Below are 22561 nucleotides of genomic sequence, written 5' to 3'. Positions count from 1 at the left end.
TTTGTGCTCTGCATTTAACCCATCCGAAATGCACACACACAGAGCAGTGAACACACACACACACACACACACACACACACTGTGAACACACACTTGGAGCAGTGGGCAGCCATTTATGCTGCGGCGCCCGGGGAGCAGTTGGGGGTTCAGTGCCTTGCTCAAGGACACCTCAGTCGTGGTATTGAAGGTGGAGAGAGAACTGTACATGTACTCCCCCCACCCACAATTCCGTCCAACCCTTCGATTGGGAGTCCAACTCTCTAACCATTAGGCCACCCATAGACAGACAGATAGATAGATGGTCAATAGATAGATAGATAGATAGATAGATAGACAGAGGGATGGATGGATGGATGGATGGATGATGGATGGATAGATGGATAGATAGATGGATAGATAGATGGATGATGGATAGATGGATAGATAGATGGATGGTGGATAGATAGATGATGGATAGATGGATGATGGATGGATAGATAGACAGATGGATGATGGATAGATGGAGAGATGGATGATGGATATATGGATAGATGGATAGATGGATAGATGGATAGATAGATGGATAGATGGATGGATGGATAGATGGATGGATAGATGGATAGAGTACACAGATAGAAAGATGACAGATAAAATAATAATCTGAATATTATAAAAATATCAAAATACTTTAACATGAAAAATCAATAAATAAATTGAAATGGATATATAACCTCGGCAAAACGACATAATATCACTTTCCCACGAGTTAATATGTGCTGGCCACAACAAAACTAAGTGAACCAAACACGTGTCCCCTCCGGTCACTGTATATTCTTATCTAACTTCCATTCCAATTTTAATTGATTAATTTTTTACTTCCTTTCTACAGAAATCTCTTGCTTTCATTGTGTTTTACCTGCGTGCGGGACCCCAGTGACTGATCGCAGGCGTCTCCTCACCTTCTCCCGCCTCTCTTTCAGGCAGATCACTGCAGATAACACATTTACTGTATAGTTAAAACAATAAGCATCTTACTTAAATTTACCATCAAATGATAAAATATCAATGATTAGTAATGCTAAAAAGTTGACTTCTACCTGTTGCCTTCTCGGATTGAACTGGCAGCGGCAGCCCCCTGGTTTCTTCTCTTCCTGCTGCGAGAGGAAGTGCGCTGTGCAGATCTGTATAAAATAATGTATAAAGGACAGGAGAAATTTACAGTTTTTTTATTTAAAATCTCTGATGCAAAAAAATTAAATCAACACATTATTTTCTGTTCCTATTAAAATCAATTGAGCTACATAAACAGAGTTAGATCACACAACTAAAACATATTTTTTCATTTGTTTTATTTGCACAAATTGAATCGAAAATGTCCTATAATACAAATAAAACAATAGTAAATGATTGTTTATTATACAATATACATTATTATTTAACATTTCCTTATGTACATATTATTTAACATTATATTGATGTCATTTAACTGATGTTGTGAATTGATTCACATTAAATATTTTTCATAATATATATTGTCATAAAATATTTTCGCAATAAATAAAATAATTAATTTGTTATTAATTTCCTAAAATGTCCCCCAAAAAACAAAACAAAAAGTCACACACACACACTCTCTCTCTCTCTCTCTATTACACTGTTGTCATCAGCTGCATTTCACACCAGTTTGACACCTTTCATTGTGTAGTTTAAAAAATGTTTTATATCCATTTCTCACTTTTCCTCAATTTCTCTACCACATCTGGGTCATAGTGTCGTGTAAGCACAGATTATCATAATTAACTCATTTTCATAAAAGGAAAGCATGATCATTTTCTTATACCTGTAGCATATCAAATGGCATAAATCTCTAAATTATGATTAACACCACAAACTTTGTAAGTTAAATATCTTAATTTTTTTACATCTTAAATTATTATTATTTTTTTTAACAGCCCTTGTTAATAATTACTTTAGCACCACCTTTGTCCAGCAGGTGGCGTTATAGTTCTATTAGAAAACATGATCATATTAATAAAAATTTCACACAGGGCACCAATCTTCATGAACACTCACACCAAAAATTTCATTTAAGTCATAATGACTGTGTTTTTAAAACGTTAACCTGCTATCTGCAAGTGTATTTAAAAATAATAAACCAATGACAACATGTCAATTTATTCATAAATAGAAGTTAGTTGAGTGATGGATCCAGACGGGTATGTGTTTATTATAAAAGGAAACTCACTCAGAGTCTGTGCCAGTCGGAGTACGTTCTGAGGCTTTGTTTCTGGAGTCAGAGTCTGCCTCGCTGTCTGCTGCCTCTATCCATGTGGCCGACTGACCTGAGAACAGATGTGTAAATTAACTTCTGTATACTGATGTAAGCCTTGTTTTAAAGGGATAGTTCACCCAAAAATGACAACTCTGTCATTAATTACTCACCCTCATGTCGTTCCAAAACCCTAAGACCTTCACCCATGGGTGAGTAATTAATGACAGAGTTTTCATTTTTGGGTGAACTAACCCTTTAATGACAAACACTCACTGAGGGGAATTTGCGGGAGCTGCAGCTGAATCTTCTCGAAGCTTGTGCAAAGCTCACTGTCCTCTGTGAACTAAAACAACAAGAGAGTTCAACATACACCAAAATAAAAATAAATTATATCTTGAATGCGTTTAATAACGAACACTAATCCAATTTTATGAACTTTTCGGATGTTAAGCATTGTGACCAGTTAAAATTCTCATTAATTGAATGCATTCATTTGTTTGTAATTTTGTCAGTGTATGGTATTATTTGTTCTAATGGATTTCATTTAATGTATGTTAATAAAAAATATTTTGGTTTAAAACCTGTTCTCGTGTATCAGGTTGAGTGTCGAACTGATAGGGGCTGTTGGAACTAATAAATGGTGTTGGTTCTTCCCAGGAGCGAGACTTCTCAATGAAGTATGAAGGCAGACTGTCGACCTTAGGGCTCTCTTGATCATTTATGGTGTCCTTCTCTTCATCATCTTCATCTACAGCCATCTCTTGCTCCAGGCCGGGCAGGAGGTCAACGGTGGTGAGGGGAGAGGTGTAGCGGGGCTCAGCATCCAGAATAAGCTCTGGCTCCTCGTCCGAGCTGTTTCCAAAGTCCTTCCCAATCAAGAAAAACAAATTTTCCACTTAAATTTCAACATGTTTCTATCACAAGGCTAAGAAAATGTCAGAAGAGTTGTGTGAACCATTTTTATGGTGCATTTTTCAGACTTGGTAGAATAAATCTACTTATGAATATGAGATGAATGTGGAAGAGAGCAGCTTGAACATTCTCCTAAACATCTACTTTAGTGTTCCACAGAGGAAAGTAAATCAGAATTTGACCGAATTAAAGCAGAAATTGACCAGAGTTTGCATTTTTAGGTAAAATAAAATAAAAGCTCTAACACATTGATAATAGTACATAAACCAATTTTTGTGAAATTTGACCCTGAATCCGAAAATCGACAATTTTGAACCATAAGGCCATATCAACCAAATACAAAAAAAAAAAAAAATCATAATTGTATCAAACGTGCTAAAAATGAATGATCTGAATGGTACTAAACTCAGTCTAAGTCTGTTAAAATGTTCATATTTACATAATTTTTGTTACATAAATTTCACTTTTAGTCAATTCTTAAACTAGCCGAATAATTTTATTTGTTTGCATAGTATGTGTGTTTTTGTCTTCTGTTTATATTTATAATGTATACATAAATACACGCACATACAGTATTGTTCAAAATAATAGCAGTACAATGTGACTAACCAGAATAATCAAGGTTTTTAGTATATTTTTTATTGCTACGTGGCAAACAAGTTACCAGTAGGTTCAGTAGATTGTCAGAAAACAAACAAGACCCAGCATTCATGATATGCACGCTCTTAAGGCTGTGCAATTGGGCAATTAGTTGAAAGGGGTGTGTTCAAAAAAATAGCAGTGTCTACCTTTGACTGTACAAACTCAAACTATTTTGTACAAACATTTTTTTTTCTGGGATTTAGCAATCCTGTGAATCACTAAACTAATATTTAGTTGTATGACCACAGTTTTTTAAAACTGCTTGACATCTGTGTGGCATGGAGTCAACCAACTTGTGGCACCTCTCAGCTGTTATTCCACTCCATGATTCTTTAACAACATTCCACAATTCATTCACATTTCTTGGTTTTGCTTCAGAAACAGCATTTTTGATATCACCCCACAAGTTCTCAATTGGATTAAGGTCTGGAGATTGGGCTGGCCACTCCATAACATTAATTTTGTTGGTTTGGAACCAAGACTTTGCCCGTTTACTAGTGTGTTTTGGGTCATTGTCTTGTTGAAACAACCATTTCAAGGGCATGTCCTCTTCAGCATAGGGCAACATGACCTCTTCAAGTATTTTAACATATGCAAACTGATCCATGATCCCTGGTATGCGATAAATAGGCCCAACACCATAGTAGGAGAAACATGCCCATATCATGATGCTTGCACCTCCATGCTTCACTGTCTTCACTGTGTACTGAGGCTTGAATTCAGAGTTTGGGGGTCGTCTCACAAACTGCCTGTGGCCCTTGGACCCAAAAAGAACAATTTTACTCTCATCAGTCCACAAAATGTTCCTCCATTTCTCTTTAGGCCAGTTGATGTGTCCTTTGGCAAATTGTAACCTCTTCTGCACATGCCTTTTTTTTAACAGAGGGACTTTGCGGGGGATTCTTGAAAATAGATTAGCTTCACACAGACGTCTTCTAACTGTCACAGTACTTACAGGTAACTCCAGACTGTCTTTGATCATCCTGGAGGTGATCATTGGCTGAGCCTTTGCCATTCTGGTTATTCTTCTATCCATTTTGATGGTTGTCTTCCGTTTTCTTCCACGTCTCTCTGGTTTTGCTCTCCATTTTAAGGCATTGGAGATCATTTTAGCTGAACAGCCTATCATTTTTTGCACCTCTTTATAGGTTTTCCCCTCTCTAATCAACTTTTTAATCAAAGTACGCTGTTCTTCTGAACAATGTCTTGAACGACCCATTTTCCTCGGCTTTCAAATGCATGTTCAACAAGTGTTGGCTTCATCCTTAAATAGGGGCCACCTGATTCACACCTGTTTCTTCACAAAATTGATGACCTCAGTGATTGAATGCCACACTGCTATTTTTTTGAACACACCCCTTTCAACTAATTCAACTAATTGCCCAATTGCACAGCCTTAAGAGCGTGCATATCATGAATGCTGGGTCTCATTTGTTTTCTGAGAATCTACTGAACCTACTGGTAACTTGTTTGCCACGTAACAATAAAAAAATATACGAAAAACCTTGATTATTCTGGTTAGTCACATTGTACTGCTATTATTTTGAACAATACTGTACAGTATATATTTTCAAAACATTTACATCTACAGTTATATGAATATAATTAACGTTATAAATAAATATATTTAATATATAAACGTAACCTATTTTTCTGAAATATATACATGCATGTGTTTGTATTTATATATACATAATATATGTGTGGGTGCTGTGTATATTTATTATGTACACAAAAACTGTTATTTTGGATGCGATAAATTGTGACCGCACTAATATTGACATAATTTGTGCACAAAAATATCACCACCAGTTGATTTTTGGCAAACTTATCCAAGAGTGCAACTAAACTCAGTCTAAAATATTCATATTAATTTAATTTGTGCTCAAAATTATATACACTTTAGTTGATCCTTAGCAAACTAGTCCAAGAGTTTAACTAAACTCAGTCCAAACCTGTATAACTTTACATTACTTTCTGAGGAGATCATTTTCGGTTGAAAAATCTCTTTAAATCGCACTTTGCTATTAACTTAGAAATTGATTCTTAAGGGATTTAAACCTACAAACTTTTGGCAACCAACCTAAATCTTGAACCACAAGGCCACATCTACCAAATACAAACTAAAATTATTTCATAAGCTCCCCCCAAAAAAGTGCTGTATTACAGTTTGTTTTTGTTTTCGTTTTCCCCCCATACTCAAACTCTTGCGAACGAAACCCTATGCTACTTAATATCCCTTTTTAGCATTCCTCCCCCCTAAATCATCCGCTAACAGAAATGTCTGATGTTGGAGTGGGTGTGGAGGGCACAGAAATCTCACCTCCTGTCCGTCTGCTGCATACAAAGCAGCTCTTTCTATCCCTGCAACAGGGTGCCGGAGCTTGTCCTCCTCTCCCTCTACCATACACTTACGGATCATAAGAGCTGAAAGCGCACTTTTCCCCTGCGTCGCTCCAACAAGCCGACTCAGCGCCTTTCTCACTCATCCCCCCACCCTTGCAGCGAGCAGAACCAATTTGCCATGAAAAATGTGCAGAGTCTAAAATCTTAATGGCGCAATTAGTCTCGTTTTGAGTAGATTTACGGCAGCACTTGACTTGGCCGCCTCAATTACATCTTTGCTAAAATTCAAGGATAATACGGTACATTTCAAAGGCCCATAGAGGGGGTCATGCATCACCTCCAAAAAAGATCCCTCTGGTGAGGCTCGCTCATTTGTTCCTCTTTTTCCTCGCTCATCTTCTATTGCTCGAGCTCTTTTTCTTTCTGGCTTCAGCATATGCTCTCTTTGTTAATAATACCTGGGTTCCTTTGCTACATATTGATGGACATAAGTGTGTTTTCAGATGATAGACCAGGGGTTTTAAACTTTTTCTCATGACAACAACAAAACATTTAGCCTAACTTTAACTTACTAACTTCTGCTTTTGTTAAAAATAGTTTTATATTGTACAATATATCAATCTATAATTGGCTCTATATATATATATATATATATATATATATATATATATGTGTGTGTGTGTGTGTGTGTGTGTGTGTGTGTGTGTATGTGTGTGTGTGTGTGTGTGTGTGTGTGTGTGTTTTTATTGTATTTTTGATTAAAGTTTATATTTCAAAAGTTCATAAAGTTCATATGTTTATATGTTGTTCAAAAGTTTTGGATCGGTAAGATTTGTAATTTTTTGAAAGAAGTCAAGCTTACCAAAAATACAGTAAATACACCATAAAATTGTGAAATATTAAATCACATTTTTGAGTAACCATTTTCTGTTATTTTAAAATGATATTTCCTGAGATGCAAGCTGAATTTTCAGCATCATTTCTTCAGTCTTCAGTGTAAAATGATCCTTCAGAAATCATCCTAATATGCTGATTTTCGGCTTAAGAAACATTGTGATTATCAATGCTGAAAACAGTTACAAGCGTAACATTTTTATGGAAAAAAATCATCTTTGATGATTAGAAAATTTTAAATAACAGCATTTAATTAAAGTCTTTAGTAAATGTCTATAACTTTTGATAAAATTGAATGTATCACTGCTGAACAAAATTATTAACTGCTTTCGAAAAAGTGAGCTAAAGGTGTATTCGGGATACCTCTTGCATTGCTGGGAGAGTGACATCCTGCTTTGCCTCTGGTTGCTCATCAGCGCCCTCGACAGGCCAAGAGGACTGCTGCCCACTACCTCTGTCCTCTGGCTGTTCAGTTCACAGACACAAAACAATGCAACATAAACTTGACTAAATGGACAAATCACATGTAGCACTGTGTCAATAGCAGGATGAACCAACTATTTTACTACAAGCTAAACAAGCTTTTATTACGTTTACCTGAAAGTGTTACAGTAACCTTATTCGTATTTATTATAAACATCTGATTTACATGGCACTCTGCTTTAGGGGAAAACTAATTTAGCGTATAATAGAGAGAAATAAGATATAATCATATTATGAGAGATACAATCACATTGTGGAGGAAAAAAAGATATCGTAAACACTATAAAGATCCACAAATCAAAGTAATACTATGATGAAATACCCAACAATTTCAGATAGTTTCCCAAATAAACATCTCCAGCACTGAATGTTAACAAGTCACTATTACATATTGGCTCTTACCACCAGTTGTTTCCTGATTCCAAGGTAGACTCTCCCAGGTGGAGCAGATTTGAGGACCTCTACGGCCTGGGCCAGAGAGCATGTGTCTAGTTGAGTGTCATTGACGAAAACCAGCTGGTCACCAGGGAGGAGCCCGCCGTGATTGTCCGCCACCCCTCCAGGCACCACAGAGCGGATGATGGTCACAGAACGAGTAACATCCAGAGGGTCCTGCAGAGGGCAATGCAGACCACAGCAAACACACAAATAAAATAAAAAACACAGAGGGGGAAAAAAATCCTGAGAGCAATGCTGACCCTTATTTAACTTCTACATCACAGTCATATCAAAAAGCAGATCAAGAAAACTGCCTTTTGAAGTTTAATTTATTTATGTTTAAATTTTAATACAAACATTTAGTTAAAACAGCACCTGTGTAAGCAGAGAATAGAAATTAGCAAACAAGCAGGGCTGCTGGGTCATTCCTGTTATGTAGTACCTTTTGAACCCAACATGGCAGGAAGAAAATGTATAAATGTATAATAGTAGGAGTGTGTGTGTCTGTGTGTGTGTATGTGTGTGTGTGTGTGTGTGTGTGTGTGTGTGTGTGTGTGTATGTGTGTGTATATATATATATATATATATATATATATATATATATATATATATATATATATATATATATATATATATATATATATATATATATATATATATAGGGTTTAAAATTAAGATGTGATGGTGACATGAAAACATGCTTCATAACAGGAATGACCTGGCAACCCTTGCATTAAAATCTGCTTCCAAAAGAGCATGACTAAGGGCCAATGAGGCCAACTTCCCACTCCGACATCCCAAGTGCTACGGTATCAATCACATCTCTTGGGAGCTCTGCCGTAAAACTGCAATTCAACCGATTTGATGTCTCCAACAATATATTTCATGACCCATATGGGCGGCTTTTATGTGGCGAATGACAATATAAAAGTGATTAACAAGTAGTTATTTGAGAGTAAAAACTGAAGCCGGAGCGCAGTCATTAGTAATCTCATCTATCTGCCCATGAACATTTATGACCAACCATGTCAAAGGACCTGACGAACGGACGATCCTTGCATTTTTTTGAGATTTCTGATATGAATCTCTTCTTCTGCGATGATAAAAAATTTAAAGTATGTTGTTTTGAGGCATTACAGCATCTGCAGTTGACACCACTTTCGGACAAGGCCACAAAAGACATCAAATGTCAAGGTTCAGACCACAATGACCACTCAGAAAAGGAGATAACATATTATTTACACTTTTTTTTTTTTTTTTTTTTTTTTTTACAGCACAGGCCCTGAGTGAAACCGTGGACAACAGACCAGTAAATTTCACCCAGCCCAACCATAAAAAGTGGGTCAGCAAGCCCAGCAATTACTGCCCCCTGATTACCCAGTGAGCCACTGCTGCACGGTAAGCAGACGAGAAGAGAAAAGCAATTTCAGAGTGAGAGGAACGGAGGCCTGCTAGAAGGGAAAGAAAGAGAAAAAAAAAAAAAAGAGGAAAAAGTTGGAGAGAGGATTTGAAGTTCCACTCCAGCTGGCGCTTAAGGGGGACACAGGCTGCATTGTCCAGCTCCCGGGTTCCAGCCAAGCGTGCATTGCTTTCCAAGCCCTGCTCTCATCCCACATGGCCAGTGATGTCAGTAGAGTAGCTTTTATATGAGGAAAAAAACCAAGGGGAACAGGCCTGCCATGGGGCTCCTAATATGACAATACGTCACCTGCTACGGAATAAAGATACCGATCAGAATGGATGTTCACATGAGAAATTGAAAGATAGTAAACTAGGTTGCCCCATTTCTTATTCATGTTTCCATCCAAGTGCACATATGATTTAGATGGCGTAAAGGTACATGGCTCATTGGGGGAGCAGCTGTCTTCCATGTTACAGGTGTGAAGAACATCTCCGGATCCAAAGAAAATGACAATCCCAGAAGTCCCTGGCAGGTGGTGAGTTACCACACAACCACTGACTGCTAAAAATAGCCAGTCAAAACTGGATTAAATTAGTTTAGGTCAAAGCCAACGGACCCATCATGATGGCTTCCTGTGGTCTGCGTAACCTTAATCATGGTTAAAACTGTCAGCAAGCTAACGGATGGGTATGAGCATTGGTGGTCGGAATGGATCTGCCATATTTCTTTCTGGGTTAAGGTTCTCTACTGTCATCTCCGAGTGCCGAGCGTTCTCTTGGCTGGCCCTGCTTGTCGAACGGGTTGAAATTCTTCAGAGTGGAGTCAGGTGGACAGTAAATCTGCTGTTTCGCAGGAATCAATGGCAGGCCAAGTCATCTGTTTTGCTCCTGCGCTCTGCCTCACCTTCAATCTTGCTGAACAGAATACCAGGAACTCCAGCACATCTGTCTTTTGCTTTCTTTTCTTTTTTAAGCCTTCTTTTGGTTATTCTCACTGTAGTTGCCTTGAGAAAAGAACAGAGATTGCCCTCTTTCTACAGCATGTATGAGAAAACTGTACAATTATATAAATTCCTTGAAACTACACTTAAAAAAAAAAGATTCTGGCATCTATGGTTCCATGAAGAACCTTCAAAATCCATGGAATCTTTCCATTGCACAAAGATTCTTTATAGTGGGAGAAGGTCTTTCGCTCACACCAAGAAAAAAATGGTTCAAGATCTGTTTATTGACTCTCGAACCATCAGGCCACATCTGCCCAAATGTTGCCATTCTAGTTTCGAAGTTAAATAAACGGATGGCAGAATGGTACCCACATTGCTTTGACAATTATTCACTGCTTTCTTGCTACTAGTTATGACACTAATATTTACAAGTGAATTGAAGTCTTAAGGCAAGCCAAGTGAAAGCACGGAGAAAAAATGCATAAGCTGTTTTTTTATTTTAGAGCTTACAGCTTTTGGCATAACAACAGGTGGCACACACAGTGCAAGCATGACAAGAGTAGTAAAACCAGACACATCTTTCTTTGGATCTACCACAAACTGGATCCTTGTATTGAAAGACACTATTTCGAAAGGACAACACAATGTTATAACAATTGTTCATGGCTGCAAAGTGCAATGCACAACCTTCTTTAACATATTAACATTCAGGACAGTGTCCTGTAGTTGATTTGGTAGCTTATTTTCCTGCGACGGTAATAAAATAGCCCTTGGTCAGTTTCTGCAGCTTTAGGCCACAGAATAAATAAATAACAACAAATAAATAAAAACACTCTGGGATGATTTATGACTCCCCTTTAAAACATTCACTGGATGAGACTAAATGCTGTATTGAAGTGCAGGTTAGATGCTTTGAACCACCTAAATGATTCAAAAATGCATTCTCCTAGATCTCTTCTCCTTGGATGGCATGAATTATTGGAGCCATACATTCACTACCGATGTATCGAATACATTTGTTTTGCACGCCGAGAGTTCACAGCCCACTTGCAAAAGGCCTTTCAAATAAATGTATACAATTTCATGGAAAATGGCATTTGTAATTGCAAAAGAACCTTCGGAGAACATGTTGCAGATCAAATTCTTCTTGATCTTCATCCCATAATTTCACTCAGCAAGTATTTTGTTTTTGTGAACTGAGATATTTCTCTTTTTGAGGCTGGTGTAGGGCCGACATCCTACCCAAACAGAAAGTTATGTTAAGCTACGTTCCCTATGGGCAGCTTACATCTACCCTAAACTCTTTGTGGGAGAGCTGCTCAATCATATTTCAGTTGAGCCTGGCTGCACTGTGACTTCATACGCACACTTTAATTGATAAAGAAAACTCATAGTAATGACCTTTAAATGGCCATGAGAGTACAATCCTACTTAAAAACTAAACCACCACAGCCCGACCCTTCAGATCAGTTGTTTGGCTTCAAGATGACCTTCATTAATCTCCATTACCAGGATGGCTAGTACTACCAAGGGGGTCCTTCTCATGTTGCCATGTAGCTTTTCTTATTTCGAGATCTCTTTCTTGTCAGAGCAAAAACTGAGGCATGACTCCAAATGATTTTGCTGTCGCCACTTCACGTCACTCACGCAGTTAGGGGTGTCATTTAGGGAAGAAAAACTCCCTGGTTTCCAGTCATCAGTATGACCGTGGGCTCCCATCAATCTAGCTGTGGTTACAAGGTCTCCTTGCGTTGGGGGTAACAATAGTGGTTGAGACAAGAAAAAGGGAATGAGGGCGGTAGAAAGAGGGGGAGATTGAAGGTTCTGTAAGGCTTCGAGCATGTCTGCAGGTCTCGAGGTTGCCTACTCGGCCTTATCAGCTCAGGCCTCTTACTGGAAAGAACGGCAAAATCAATTTCCCCCTTGCAGACTGAAGAAACCCTGGCCCATGTGCCGCAGGAAACAGAAAAGAAGTCAAAAAGAAAGGTTGAGAGATTCCTCCTCCATTAGAAGATGGTAGAAGACGTACCCATCATTGCATTGTGGGAGTTGCTCACTTTTGTCTTTTTGGAAATTCCTTACAGCTCATACATTTATGGTCATTTTAACACTTTTTTTTTCACAACTCTGCAAATGCCTACACCCCCTCCTCCACTGAATCAATTCCCACCCATCATGCATCAGGCCCTCAGGTTGAAAAGCGTTGTTTCGGTGTAGATAAGCAAGCAGACGGGGCTAGGTGGAGGGGGCTCAGCTGGTGCATAGCACGAAGACTGTGAGTTCGACCGAGGGGAAGCTGCACAGGTCAATATGGCTTCCAATAAACCCCAGGGTGCACCAGCAACTCCTCCAGAAGATCTGCAAAGTAAGCTTTAGCATTCTTCACGACAATGATCTATGATCCAAGTTGCAGGACTGCGAAATTCTTCTCTTCTTGGCTTAGTGGGGATGAGATGATCTCAAATTCAGTGCGCAGATGCAGTATTGATGCAATTCGTTTGTACTTGTTCATGCTCCAAAAACAAACAAAAACCCCTGCGTAGCTTCATACGATCAAGAAAAAAATAAAACAAAGGACTTTTTGAGTCAGCAAAACATTTTTTTTTTCATCATAGCACAGAGTCTATGGACTCTCTCCCGAGTTTCCTCATCCCTCCTCCATCTTCATTCCTTAATTTATCAGAGAGATGAAGAGAAAGGAAGAATTTAAGGGATCACTGCTCAGGTTACTGCCATTAAGCAGCAATGTAATTCTGTCCATGTCGCCATGGCCCCCATCACTCACTGACGAAGAAAGAAGCATATCTTACCATTAAAACATGATCTCCGTTCAGTTTCTCCACGATGCGGCGGCCATTTATTACAGTCATGATGAAGTTGCGAAAGCATAGGCATGCTTTTCTCCTGCCAATACCGTTTCCCTGCATGAAATCAATTGGAACCCGTGGCTGGATAATATAAAACACGAGGCGTCCCACAGGACCAGTGGAGTGTAGGTCTGCGGGAGAGGTTCTGCATTCTAAGTGGCCTCATTACATGATCACTTCTGATTCAGGATCAACATGCAGTTATGTACTAGCCCTGATTAGAGGGCTAATGAAGGAAGGAAGAAAGCAGCTTTTCGTACTAAGTGAGCAGAGCAAAGGGTTTGACGGCTGGCGCTGGGCCAGATAAACAGCGGCAGCCCTATTTAGAAAGGTTTCACTGCTTTCTTTTGTTCAGTGTCCAATGACTTGTGACATCAACGAACGTTTCCTGTGATCACACTTTTGGAAAGTCAAGGGGGATTAATTGAGTCCAGTCTCCTTTTTCCCCCCATTTAAAGGACAGTTGACAGAAAACCATAAATGTCATTACTTTACTTGGCTTTGGAGTATTTATTGATAATTGGTACCGGTTTTGAACAAATTGATTTGATTTGTTATTTTATCTAGTATTTTTATTACAGTTTTTGCAAGACAACATTATTCCTATGTTCTAAATGGCATATAACTACTGGTATTCCTTAAACCTAAGCTTAACATACAGTTCCATACAAACTTTAATTATTTTGTAGATATATTCAGCTGTTCGCATGCTAAAATGGTTTGAAAAAAGAAAGAAAAAACAACAAGAAAATGAGTTAATTCCCCACCTGGTAGTCTAGTATGCTGAAACCGAGACCTCGTTCTCCTTTCTCTAGTTCTAGCACCTGGACATTCGGAGACCATAGAGCCAATTCCACTTCATCCTCCTCCTCTTCTTCTTCATCATTGTTCTCCTCATCCATCTGCACTTTCTCAGGGCTGCTTGGGTCTTGGGGCTCTTCTTCATCGTTAACCTCCTGCTCCTCTGCTGTAGCCTGACTGGCCTGAAAAGTAAAACACAAATCACAATGAGATAGTAGTGGTTCTCAATTGGTGGGCAGTGACCCGAAAATGGGTTGCAGGTCTGTTCTGTTGGGGTTACTTATTCAATCATAAATTAGGACTTCACAAGACAAGTCTATATAAATGTTTAAACATTTTCATATTTTAATTAAACTTTCTGAGATTTTATCTACTTTTTTTTTTATTCGTTTTTTAATTTTTTATAATAAACTATTTTGGTGCCACATGTAAAATCTAGAATCTGAAGCAAATCCAGTAGAGAACAACTGAGCTAAAATCCAGTTGTAAATTTTTATTACAGGATGAACAAACCTGAAACGCTTCCCTCATGCTGTTGCGTAGACTTGTATCTTTGGCAAACATGGAAAGGTTATTCTCAATCTGTAAAATTATTACAAAATAAGCAGGCATATATTATTTTTCAGTTTCGTTTAAAATTATCGGCCAATGCAGAGTAACTTGCTCATGCCAATTTTTACTTGCATTTGGCAGTTGTTGAGTGTTAATTTTGGACTCTCTTGCGTGTATGTACTTGGTACCTGCTCCTGAAGGCTGGCTGAGGGGCTGGATGAGTTCCACTCTTCGGATTCAGGGTGGTATTCGCTGCCCTGCAGGCGTCTGCAGCAAACCAAAGTAAAGGGAGGAGGAACCTCTCGGAGGAACGCAACAGCCTCTCGTCTGGATTTCCCATACAACTGCACGCCATTCACCTGCGAATACAACAAGCATTTTATTGGGAAAATCTTCACCCACAAGCATACAGAAAATCTTTCACTGCACTGTTTCCACAATCAAACATTAAGGGTACAAAAACAAGGTCACTTGAAGTGTAACTTTCTTTGACAAGGATGTGAGAAATTATATTAAAATCCTATGGGGTGCTTATTAGGTTGGTGACTATATTACACTGTCTCTGTGGCATTCAACTGGCCATCTTTGATTGGCATTTCATGGAGCGGGCAAGCTTGAAGCTGCTATGGTGAGTTGGTGCGGCACTGTGCCATCTGCCCAAAACAGGAGGAAACCAAGGTCTCCACACACCATTTCCCTTATACACACACACACACACACACACACACACACCATCACTGTACCACTCAGCTTCTTAGCATCTAGCAAGGCCAAAAGGAGTACATTAGGATGTTTAGGTTACACTGAAAAATGGGATTTTCATAAACGATTCATCAAATGCACTGGCCCCAGGACGTAGCCTTGAGGTATGCCACATCCCTCTATAAGCTACTTTCCCTGCAGCCCTGCAAATCTCCCCTGCCTTAACCACCCAGGCTCCTGCCAACAGCAACAGGCTGAAGGCACAGCGGACCACGGCCACCAGACCAGGTGGGAGGGGGAAGTTTAGAGCGAAGGGGGCAGGAAGCAAGGCCAGTGGGGAGGTTAGGGCAGGGGACAGTCATGCAGATGGCCTCGGTCAGACTCAGGAGCCCTCCTGCCAGAACATCCATGAGCCAGCAGCAACAGCAGCAGCAAGCCTTCCTGGAGGCTTGGTGCTGGCAGGATGCAAAGGTCAATGTTATTAAAGCAACCGAGAAGAAGCTCACCAAAGCTAGCCAAGAGCAAAACTGCAGGCTGTCCGAATCCTGAGAGCCCACGTAACCATAATGCCAAATAGTGATGGTGCAGGAAAGACACACATTGGCAGTGCAGATGCTGTTTAACACATTTTAAAATGACTTTACCTCCAGAATTTCATCTTCTGGTCGAAGCAGCCCATGTTTTGCCACTGGACCATCAGGAGCCACTGTAGAAATGTAGTGATGTCCATCAAAAGAGTCAAGTTCCACACCCAAGCGCATCGTGTGTATTGGGAGAAGCTGTAGAAACATAATTTTATGGCAAGACTCACTCATTTTAGTCACTACTGAGCATGACTGGGTGAGATTTAATATATACAGTATCTTGATATTTAACAGTTTGCTCAAAAAGTGTTTCTTCAAAATGTTAAAACAAATCAAATCAAAATTCCATATAGTTTTTTCTCTAAATGAACACAAGGATTAAATATTTTTTTCTTTATATTTACTAATATTATGCTTTTTTTTTTACCAAAACACTTGAAAATATTAAAAGCTAGATGGGGTCTTAATAATAAAAATATTTATGCAATCATTAAAACAAACCATTCAGGAATTTTAATTGATTTATTGTAATAAATTGATTCACAGCAATTAATTAAACTTATTAACTTGTGAGGAGCTATCTGAAACCATCCCTGATATCTTAATGTTCTCATACTTGCAAGTCATGAGACAAAGAAGGATTATATGTAATCAACTCGCTACAATCTCCACTATATTTTATGAATAATTGAAACATCGCTCGGCCCTACTATAGAGATGAATGAACAAATTAATGAATCATAAAATATGCCATTTTGACGTTACCTTAGAGTACTTCTGCAGCTCAATATCATCATCTATGACTGGGTCAAGCTGTACAACCTGTAAAAAATAAAAAAAATGCAAATAAAATGTGAATAAAACATGGAAAAAATGTGAAAAACAAACCAAAAGTGAAAAACAAACCAAATATATATATAATAATAATAATAATTTTCCAAAGTGGTTACCTCAAACCAGTCAGCTTACTCCCTTAATGGTGAATAAACCCAAACAACAGTGTGTCAGCACATGAACTCACATCCAACAGGAGTCAACTGAGGCAATCTACAGCCAGATTTAGCTGGTCGATCGAACATCTCTTATCACAGCATGCATAAGTGCTGGCGGTTCTTGCTGATGTGCAGTTTGCTTCATGTTTAATTGAGAGCCGCACTTAGCATCTGTTAACATTACTTCCCCTACATTTTTGCTTACCATAACATCGTAATGTGGACCGAGAGCCTGCTCCCATTTAGCACGAAGCTCCATCTCTGTCAGCGGGCCCGGCTCTTGCACTACAACACACACAATAATGAGAGCAGCGTTTAAAGTCAATTACCGCCATTTGGGTGCCCACTGTCCGTGACCGAGTGAGTGGAAACGTATGACATTAATGTCAGGTGCTGCATACTAGCATGGGATTGATGTCAGGCTGACGGATGAATATAATCAGAGGGCCAAGAGTGCGCCGAGGGCAAAAGTTGAGAGAGGAGTCAGCAAAGATACTGCAGAAAAAGACAACGGGACGCCTGGGAACAGTATCGGCTGGAAGCCCAAAGGGCAATGGAGGCAAATAAATGGGTGGAACAGCTTTTATGGGCGCTTGTGACCCTTAACTATGATATGGGGCAGAAGTAGTAGGGGGTTGCAGAGAAATATGTTCTGGCTAAGAAAAAAAAGTTATTCTGTAACCTAAGCTGTAAATTTAACAAGACACTTGCCATGAATGAAAAAGCTTCTGATCTCCCACTACTACAAACAACAGAGTCACATTAAATATGTTGAATATTAAATAATAACATAAATAGTACCTAGTTACAAAAAACATCACATTTCGGGTACATACCTTTAAAGTTTTGCCTTTTTTGGCTGCGTGCAACAAATCAAAATCATACAATGTCATAATGACATTCAAATTATTACAGTAAAAGTATTCATTTTAATATGAACTACTTAAATTCATAAAAACAATTTAAAAGTTTGGAATCTGTAAGGTTTCTTAAATGTTTTTAAAAAGTGTCAAATGGGCACCAAGGCTGCATTTAGTCAACCAAAAATGCAGTAAAAATTGAAATATTATGAAATAATATTACAATCCAAAATAACTGTTTAATATATTTTAAAATGTAATTTATTTCTGCTGTATTTTCAGCATCATTTCTCCAGTCTTCAGTGTCATATGATTCATTATTATATGTTGATTAGCTGCTCAAAAAACATTTATTATTGGGCTTCATTTGCTACTTTATTATTTTTGTGGATTTTCTTTATTTTTTGTCCACATTTAATCAATTCCATGGCTCTTTGCTGAATAAAATCATGTATTTCTCAATTTAAAAAAACAAACAAAAAAACATCAGTAATAATCATAACAGTACACACCACCCCAAACTTTTAAATAGTAATGTATATTTTATTAAAAACAAAAGCAGCAAATGAATGTAAAATAAACTGCTTTTACTGACCACATGTAAAAAAAAACATTTAAAAAAGCTTTTTCAAGAGTTTCAGTCCCTGCTGCGGAGCACATTACAGTAAAAAGTAAAGTAAGTGAGTGAGTGAGTGAGAGCGAGGGATGTAGACCTGATTAAATTAGCATTTCCAACGCCTCACTCACAACACCATTCATCACGAATGTTTGACTACATTAATACAGCAATGCATCGCTTCTACACGTGGGATGTCAAACCCCAGCCAACATCTGCGGCCCAGGTGCGGCACAATGGAAAATATGGAGAACAGGGGAAATGTTGATCATGGCAATGGCTTGTTATGTTTATGTATCAGGAAAAACTCCGCTGACATTGAGAATAAATGTCCAACCCCTATCCAAACGTCAGTCAACATTTAATAGAGGGCATCACATGGGAAAACTTACTACAAACTCACAAAAAGTTGAGTAAATGAGGTTTTACATAGTCCTTCCTGTGGTTTTTAACTGCTGTGGGCATTTCTGGAGCAAATGCAGACTGTAATTATACCAACGTGGACCAATTGTCACCACTTCTTTGTGATGGAGCGCTCTCGCCGTCAACTTTCACATTGATTTTAATGGGTTGAAACCACTGGTGTGACAGAACTTGGAAAAAGCGCAGAAAACCCGGCAGCAACTAGTCCGTGTTGTCCACATTTTTTTAACACTAGGGCTGAAACACATCTGTTACCAGAGAGTTTCAACTTTACATGACACAAAAGAAACCATATGATGGCACTTCCAGGGTAGTTATCTTTAAAATCGACGGGTGAAATTTAGCGAAACCTCTCAGTTCGCTCTTATCAAATGTCACGTCAATGTACCAAAATAGTCGCGCATTATCCGTAAAGAAAATATTCAAGCATCTACACGCTCACATGGCAATATCATTTCTTAAGACCACAGGGTAAAAAAAGACGGGAGGTGAAAGCATGATTAAAGCGGTGTGTTTTTTGACTCGAGGGTGGCTATCGTTTTACACGTGCTATGATTCCAGCTTTGGGAAATGAGTCCCTGACAACCAATCATTGTTATCCTGGGCATGTATTGGCCCAGTGCAACAGAACGCTTTATTTAGGAGTTTGGCAGGTACTGGGTCTTGTCCGGATTAATTAGGGCAGAATGTAACCAGAGCTCCGGGCTGCTTCAGCTTCAGCCAAGGCCCGCTCTTCCGCTTCCAGGCCACATATCTCCATATTTATATCTGCCGGCTAACATGACTGAAACAATGCCTGCTAAGCTCAGTGTAGAAGCTGGCCTGAATCTGACCTCCATCCAGAGGGGAGCGGTAAGTATCAGATTCGTCAGTATTAAGCTTAAAGTATACTTGGGTTTTATTTGTTTGCTTGGGCATGCGCACAGTGTAGGCATCAATGTAGTATGTATTGTACGTATGTGTAGTGCAATTTTTGTCAGTATGCTCGGTTTCCGTTAATTGTTTTTTTTTTTGCCAATTTGTTTTGTCCAAAAGGAAGCAATGCTGCCCTGGCTAGTTTTTTCACAGAAAACGTCAAACTACTAGAGACTATATTTATGAAACTCAAATTTATGAATTTATGATAAAAAAAAATACATTTTATTCATCTTAATAAACTTTTGATTCCAAATCAACAGATATTTATTTTTGTTTTTTTTAATCATAAACTGATTTTAATTTCAATTTCCTAAAAAAAAAGTATTTGTCTCTCAAGCAAATTTCTCTTGACTAAAAAATATTAGATTAACATTTTATTTATCATGTAATTCAATTAATTACATGATGTGCCAATTAATCTAATTTATCAAAAACTAGATTTGGCTGGGAAAAATGGGAAAAGTATCAAGTAGTAATCCCAGAAAATGTAGCTTTAGACAGAAATATTTTTATTTGATTTACATAAAATGTATTACACATAACCATTTAGGCTAGGTAAATGGCTCTCTTTATGAATCGGCCATTGAATCATTGTTTCATTCACCGCAGCGTTTCTTGGAGATGCACAACACCTCTGTGGCTTTATAGGCAATATTTTTGTTGGCAAAATTGAGCAAAAACAGACAACATTTAAGCCTATTTAAAATATAACATTATCAACTTCTTATTTACTGAACTGTCGTATAAAATCACATCTGCACTCGTGTGATCCTGCTCTTACTGCTTATATGACAAACATTAGACAAAAACTCATACGGGGCATTTTTCCCCCAATATCTGAAATTTAAAGGCTGTTTAACTGCGTTTTATATAGGCTACATCACGCAGTGAGTTGTTGCCCGGCATCATGTTTGTCAACAGTCAACTTTATGCAGTGTAAGATGTCATACAGGTCTGGGACAGTGCATTAATTGCGTTAAAATATTTTAAATATATTATTTTCCTATGACTAATTAATTAGCAAAAAACGACAGCACTAGTTTAGAATTTGAAAAAGACAAAAATACTGAGGAAGATATTCATTTTTGCAGTGCATGCAACATTTAATACTATGACTTTATAAATGTAAGACTTTCAGTTCTGATGTAAGACCTAGGTTTTCATGAGCTGGAAACAAAACTTGGTTCTCAGGAGACATTCTCACCGGAGCTTAAGCTATGCCTACGTCATACGACACTCTCTTGTAAACACATGAAAAAAAGTTAGCAGACGCTAGAGATTAGTTTATGAAGTTTTAAGTATGGATATTTTTCTTACACAGACTCATCAATTTGCTTCAGAAGGCCTGTATTAACTCCCCGGAGCTGTGTGGAGCACTTTTCATGATGGATGGATGCACTTATTTGGGCTTCAAAATCTTGATCCCCATTCACTGCCATTATAAAGCTTACAAGTAAACCTACTAGCAATGATGTAAACTCAAACTTTCATTTCCTGCATGAGCACCCAGGCTCAACATATTAATAAAAAGCAAATCGAAACAAAGTGAAGGATGTTTTAACAAGAGCAGACCAACAGAGGGCTGGTCTGTGTAAAGCCTTTGATATCGGCCACATTGTTGAGCACCTGTATGTGAGTGAACAGACGTGTTTGTGTTGTCTGAACTCACTTTTCCCCTGCAGCTGTTGTGTGATCCCACTCAGAGCAGGGTCCGTAGACTCCACCACAGAGCCCCTCTGAACATCCGCCCGTGCCTTGATCTCAGACGATCTCTTCAGAGACACACGCGACGACTCTCTCTGGACTGTATACACAAACATACACACTTAAAGGGATAGTTATTAAAACCCAAATATTAAAATACTGTCATTAATGACTCACCCTCATGTCGTTCCAAACCTGTAAGACCTCCGTTCATCTTCAGAACACAGTTTAAGATATTTTTATTTAGTCTGAGAGCTCTCAGTCCCTCCATTGAAAATGTATTTTCGATGCTTCAAAAAATTCTAACGGACCCTCTGATGTCACATGGACTACTTTGATGGTGTTTTTCTTACCTTTCTGGACATGGACCGTATACCGTACACACAGCTTCATCTGAGGGACTGAGAGCTCTCGGACTAAATCTAAAATATCTAGAACTCTGTTCTGAAGATGAACGGAGGTCTTACGGGTTTGGAACGACATGAGGGTGAGTTATTAATGACATAATTTTCATTTTTGGGTGAACTATTCCTTTAATTCTGAATCAACATGTATTTTTAACCAGACAAAAACAATCATTTATAAAGATGTAAACATATAAATCAGTACACACACACACACACACACACACACACACAAGTCTGTCCAAGACTACTGAGGACCATAAAACTGTCTAATGTCAATTTGTCATAGAGAAAGCTAATAATGTCAAGTAGGCCTCAAACTTGTATTTTTACAGCAATAAAATCTCCAATAAAATTGACTTGAAATTCAAACACTCTCACACGTCAACAGCATGTCTGTCTTGACCACCACAGGCAGATTTTTCCTATATCCTGTTCATTACAGGAGCTCCCATACAACCATTTTTCCGGCATTTGCCAAAAGCCTGTGGTTTTCCTGATCAAATACTGTCAATTCATATATACATATATATTTCCGTTAACTTAAAAAAGGAAAGGAATGCGATAACTTAAAATACATTTTAGCATCTAACATTCAAAGTATCTCTTATCTATTAAATAGAAATATTTGATATTAAACTTAATATACATTTTTATTTGTAACATGTTTACATTGATTGTCAGCCCTAAAAAGTCAACACTGTATTTAGTGATTTAAAGACTTTAATATTTATTTCTTTACTTTACATATATAATGTTGTTTTGAAAATTAACAAAAGTAAAAAGTTTTACTACTGTAGGTCCCAACAGGCAAGTGCCTTAAACTC

The 22561-nt window shown here is 38.2% G+C and overlaps 1 protein-coding gene across 7 annotated transcripts in view; it reads right to left on the bottom strand.

The window, feature by feature from the left end:
- The window catches only part of LOC113040111 (inaD-like protein), a 134629-nt gene that overhangs the window by 68768 nt on the left and 43300 nt on the right, over positions 1 to 22561 (bottom strand). For all 7 annotated transcript variants that reach the window (XM_026198371.1, XM_026198368.1, XM_026198373.1 and 4 more), the window contains 14 exons: positions 21296 to 21430; positions 17015 to 17094; positions 16583 to 16639; positions 15878 to 16012; positions 14720 to 14890; positions 14493 to 14561; positions 13946 to 14161; positions 7931 to 8140; positions 7409 to 7510; positions 2833 to 3117; positions 2525 to 2594; positions 2225 to 2321; positions 1077 to 1160; positions 896 to 967 (listed from right to left, as the gene is read on the bottom strand). In XM_026198371.1, coding sequence (XP_026054156.1) covers positions 896 to 967; positions 1077 to 1160; positions 2225 to 2321; positions 2525 to 2594; positions 2833 to 3117; positions 7409 to 7510; positions 7931 to 8140; positions 13946 to 14161; positions 14493 to 14561; positions 14720 to 14890; positions 15878 to 16012; positions 16583 to 16639; positions 17015 to 17094; positions 21296 to 21430 — 1783 coding nt within the window. The remainder of the gene's footprint in view (positions 1 to 895; positions 968 to 1076; positions 1161 to 2224; positions 2322 to 2524; positions 2595 to 2832; positions 3118 to 7408; positions 7511 to 7930; positions 8141 to 13945; positions 14162 to 14492; positions 14562 to 14719; positions 14891 to 15877; positions 16013 to 16582; positions 16640 to 17014; positions 17095 to 21295; positions 21431 to 22561) is intronic.

Source organism: Carassius auratus, chromosome 22 (genome assembly GCF_003368295.1).
Source record: "Carassius auratus strain Wakin chromosome 22, ASM336829v1, whole genome shotgun sequence".
In the NCBI taxonomy this organism is placed as follows: domain Eukaryota; kingdom Metazoa; phylum Chordata; class Actinopteri; order Cypriniformes; family Cyprinidae; genus Carassius; species Carassius auratus.
Note: the sequence above shows the minus strand (reverse complement) of the source record. Positions and strands in the feature narration are given on the sequence as shown.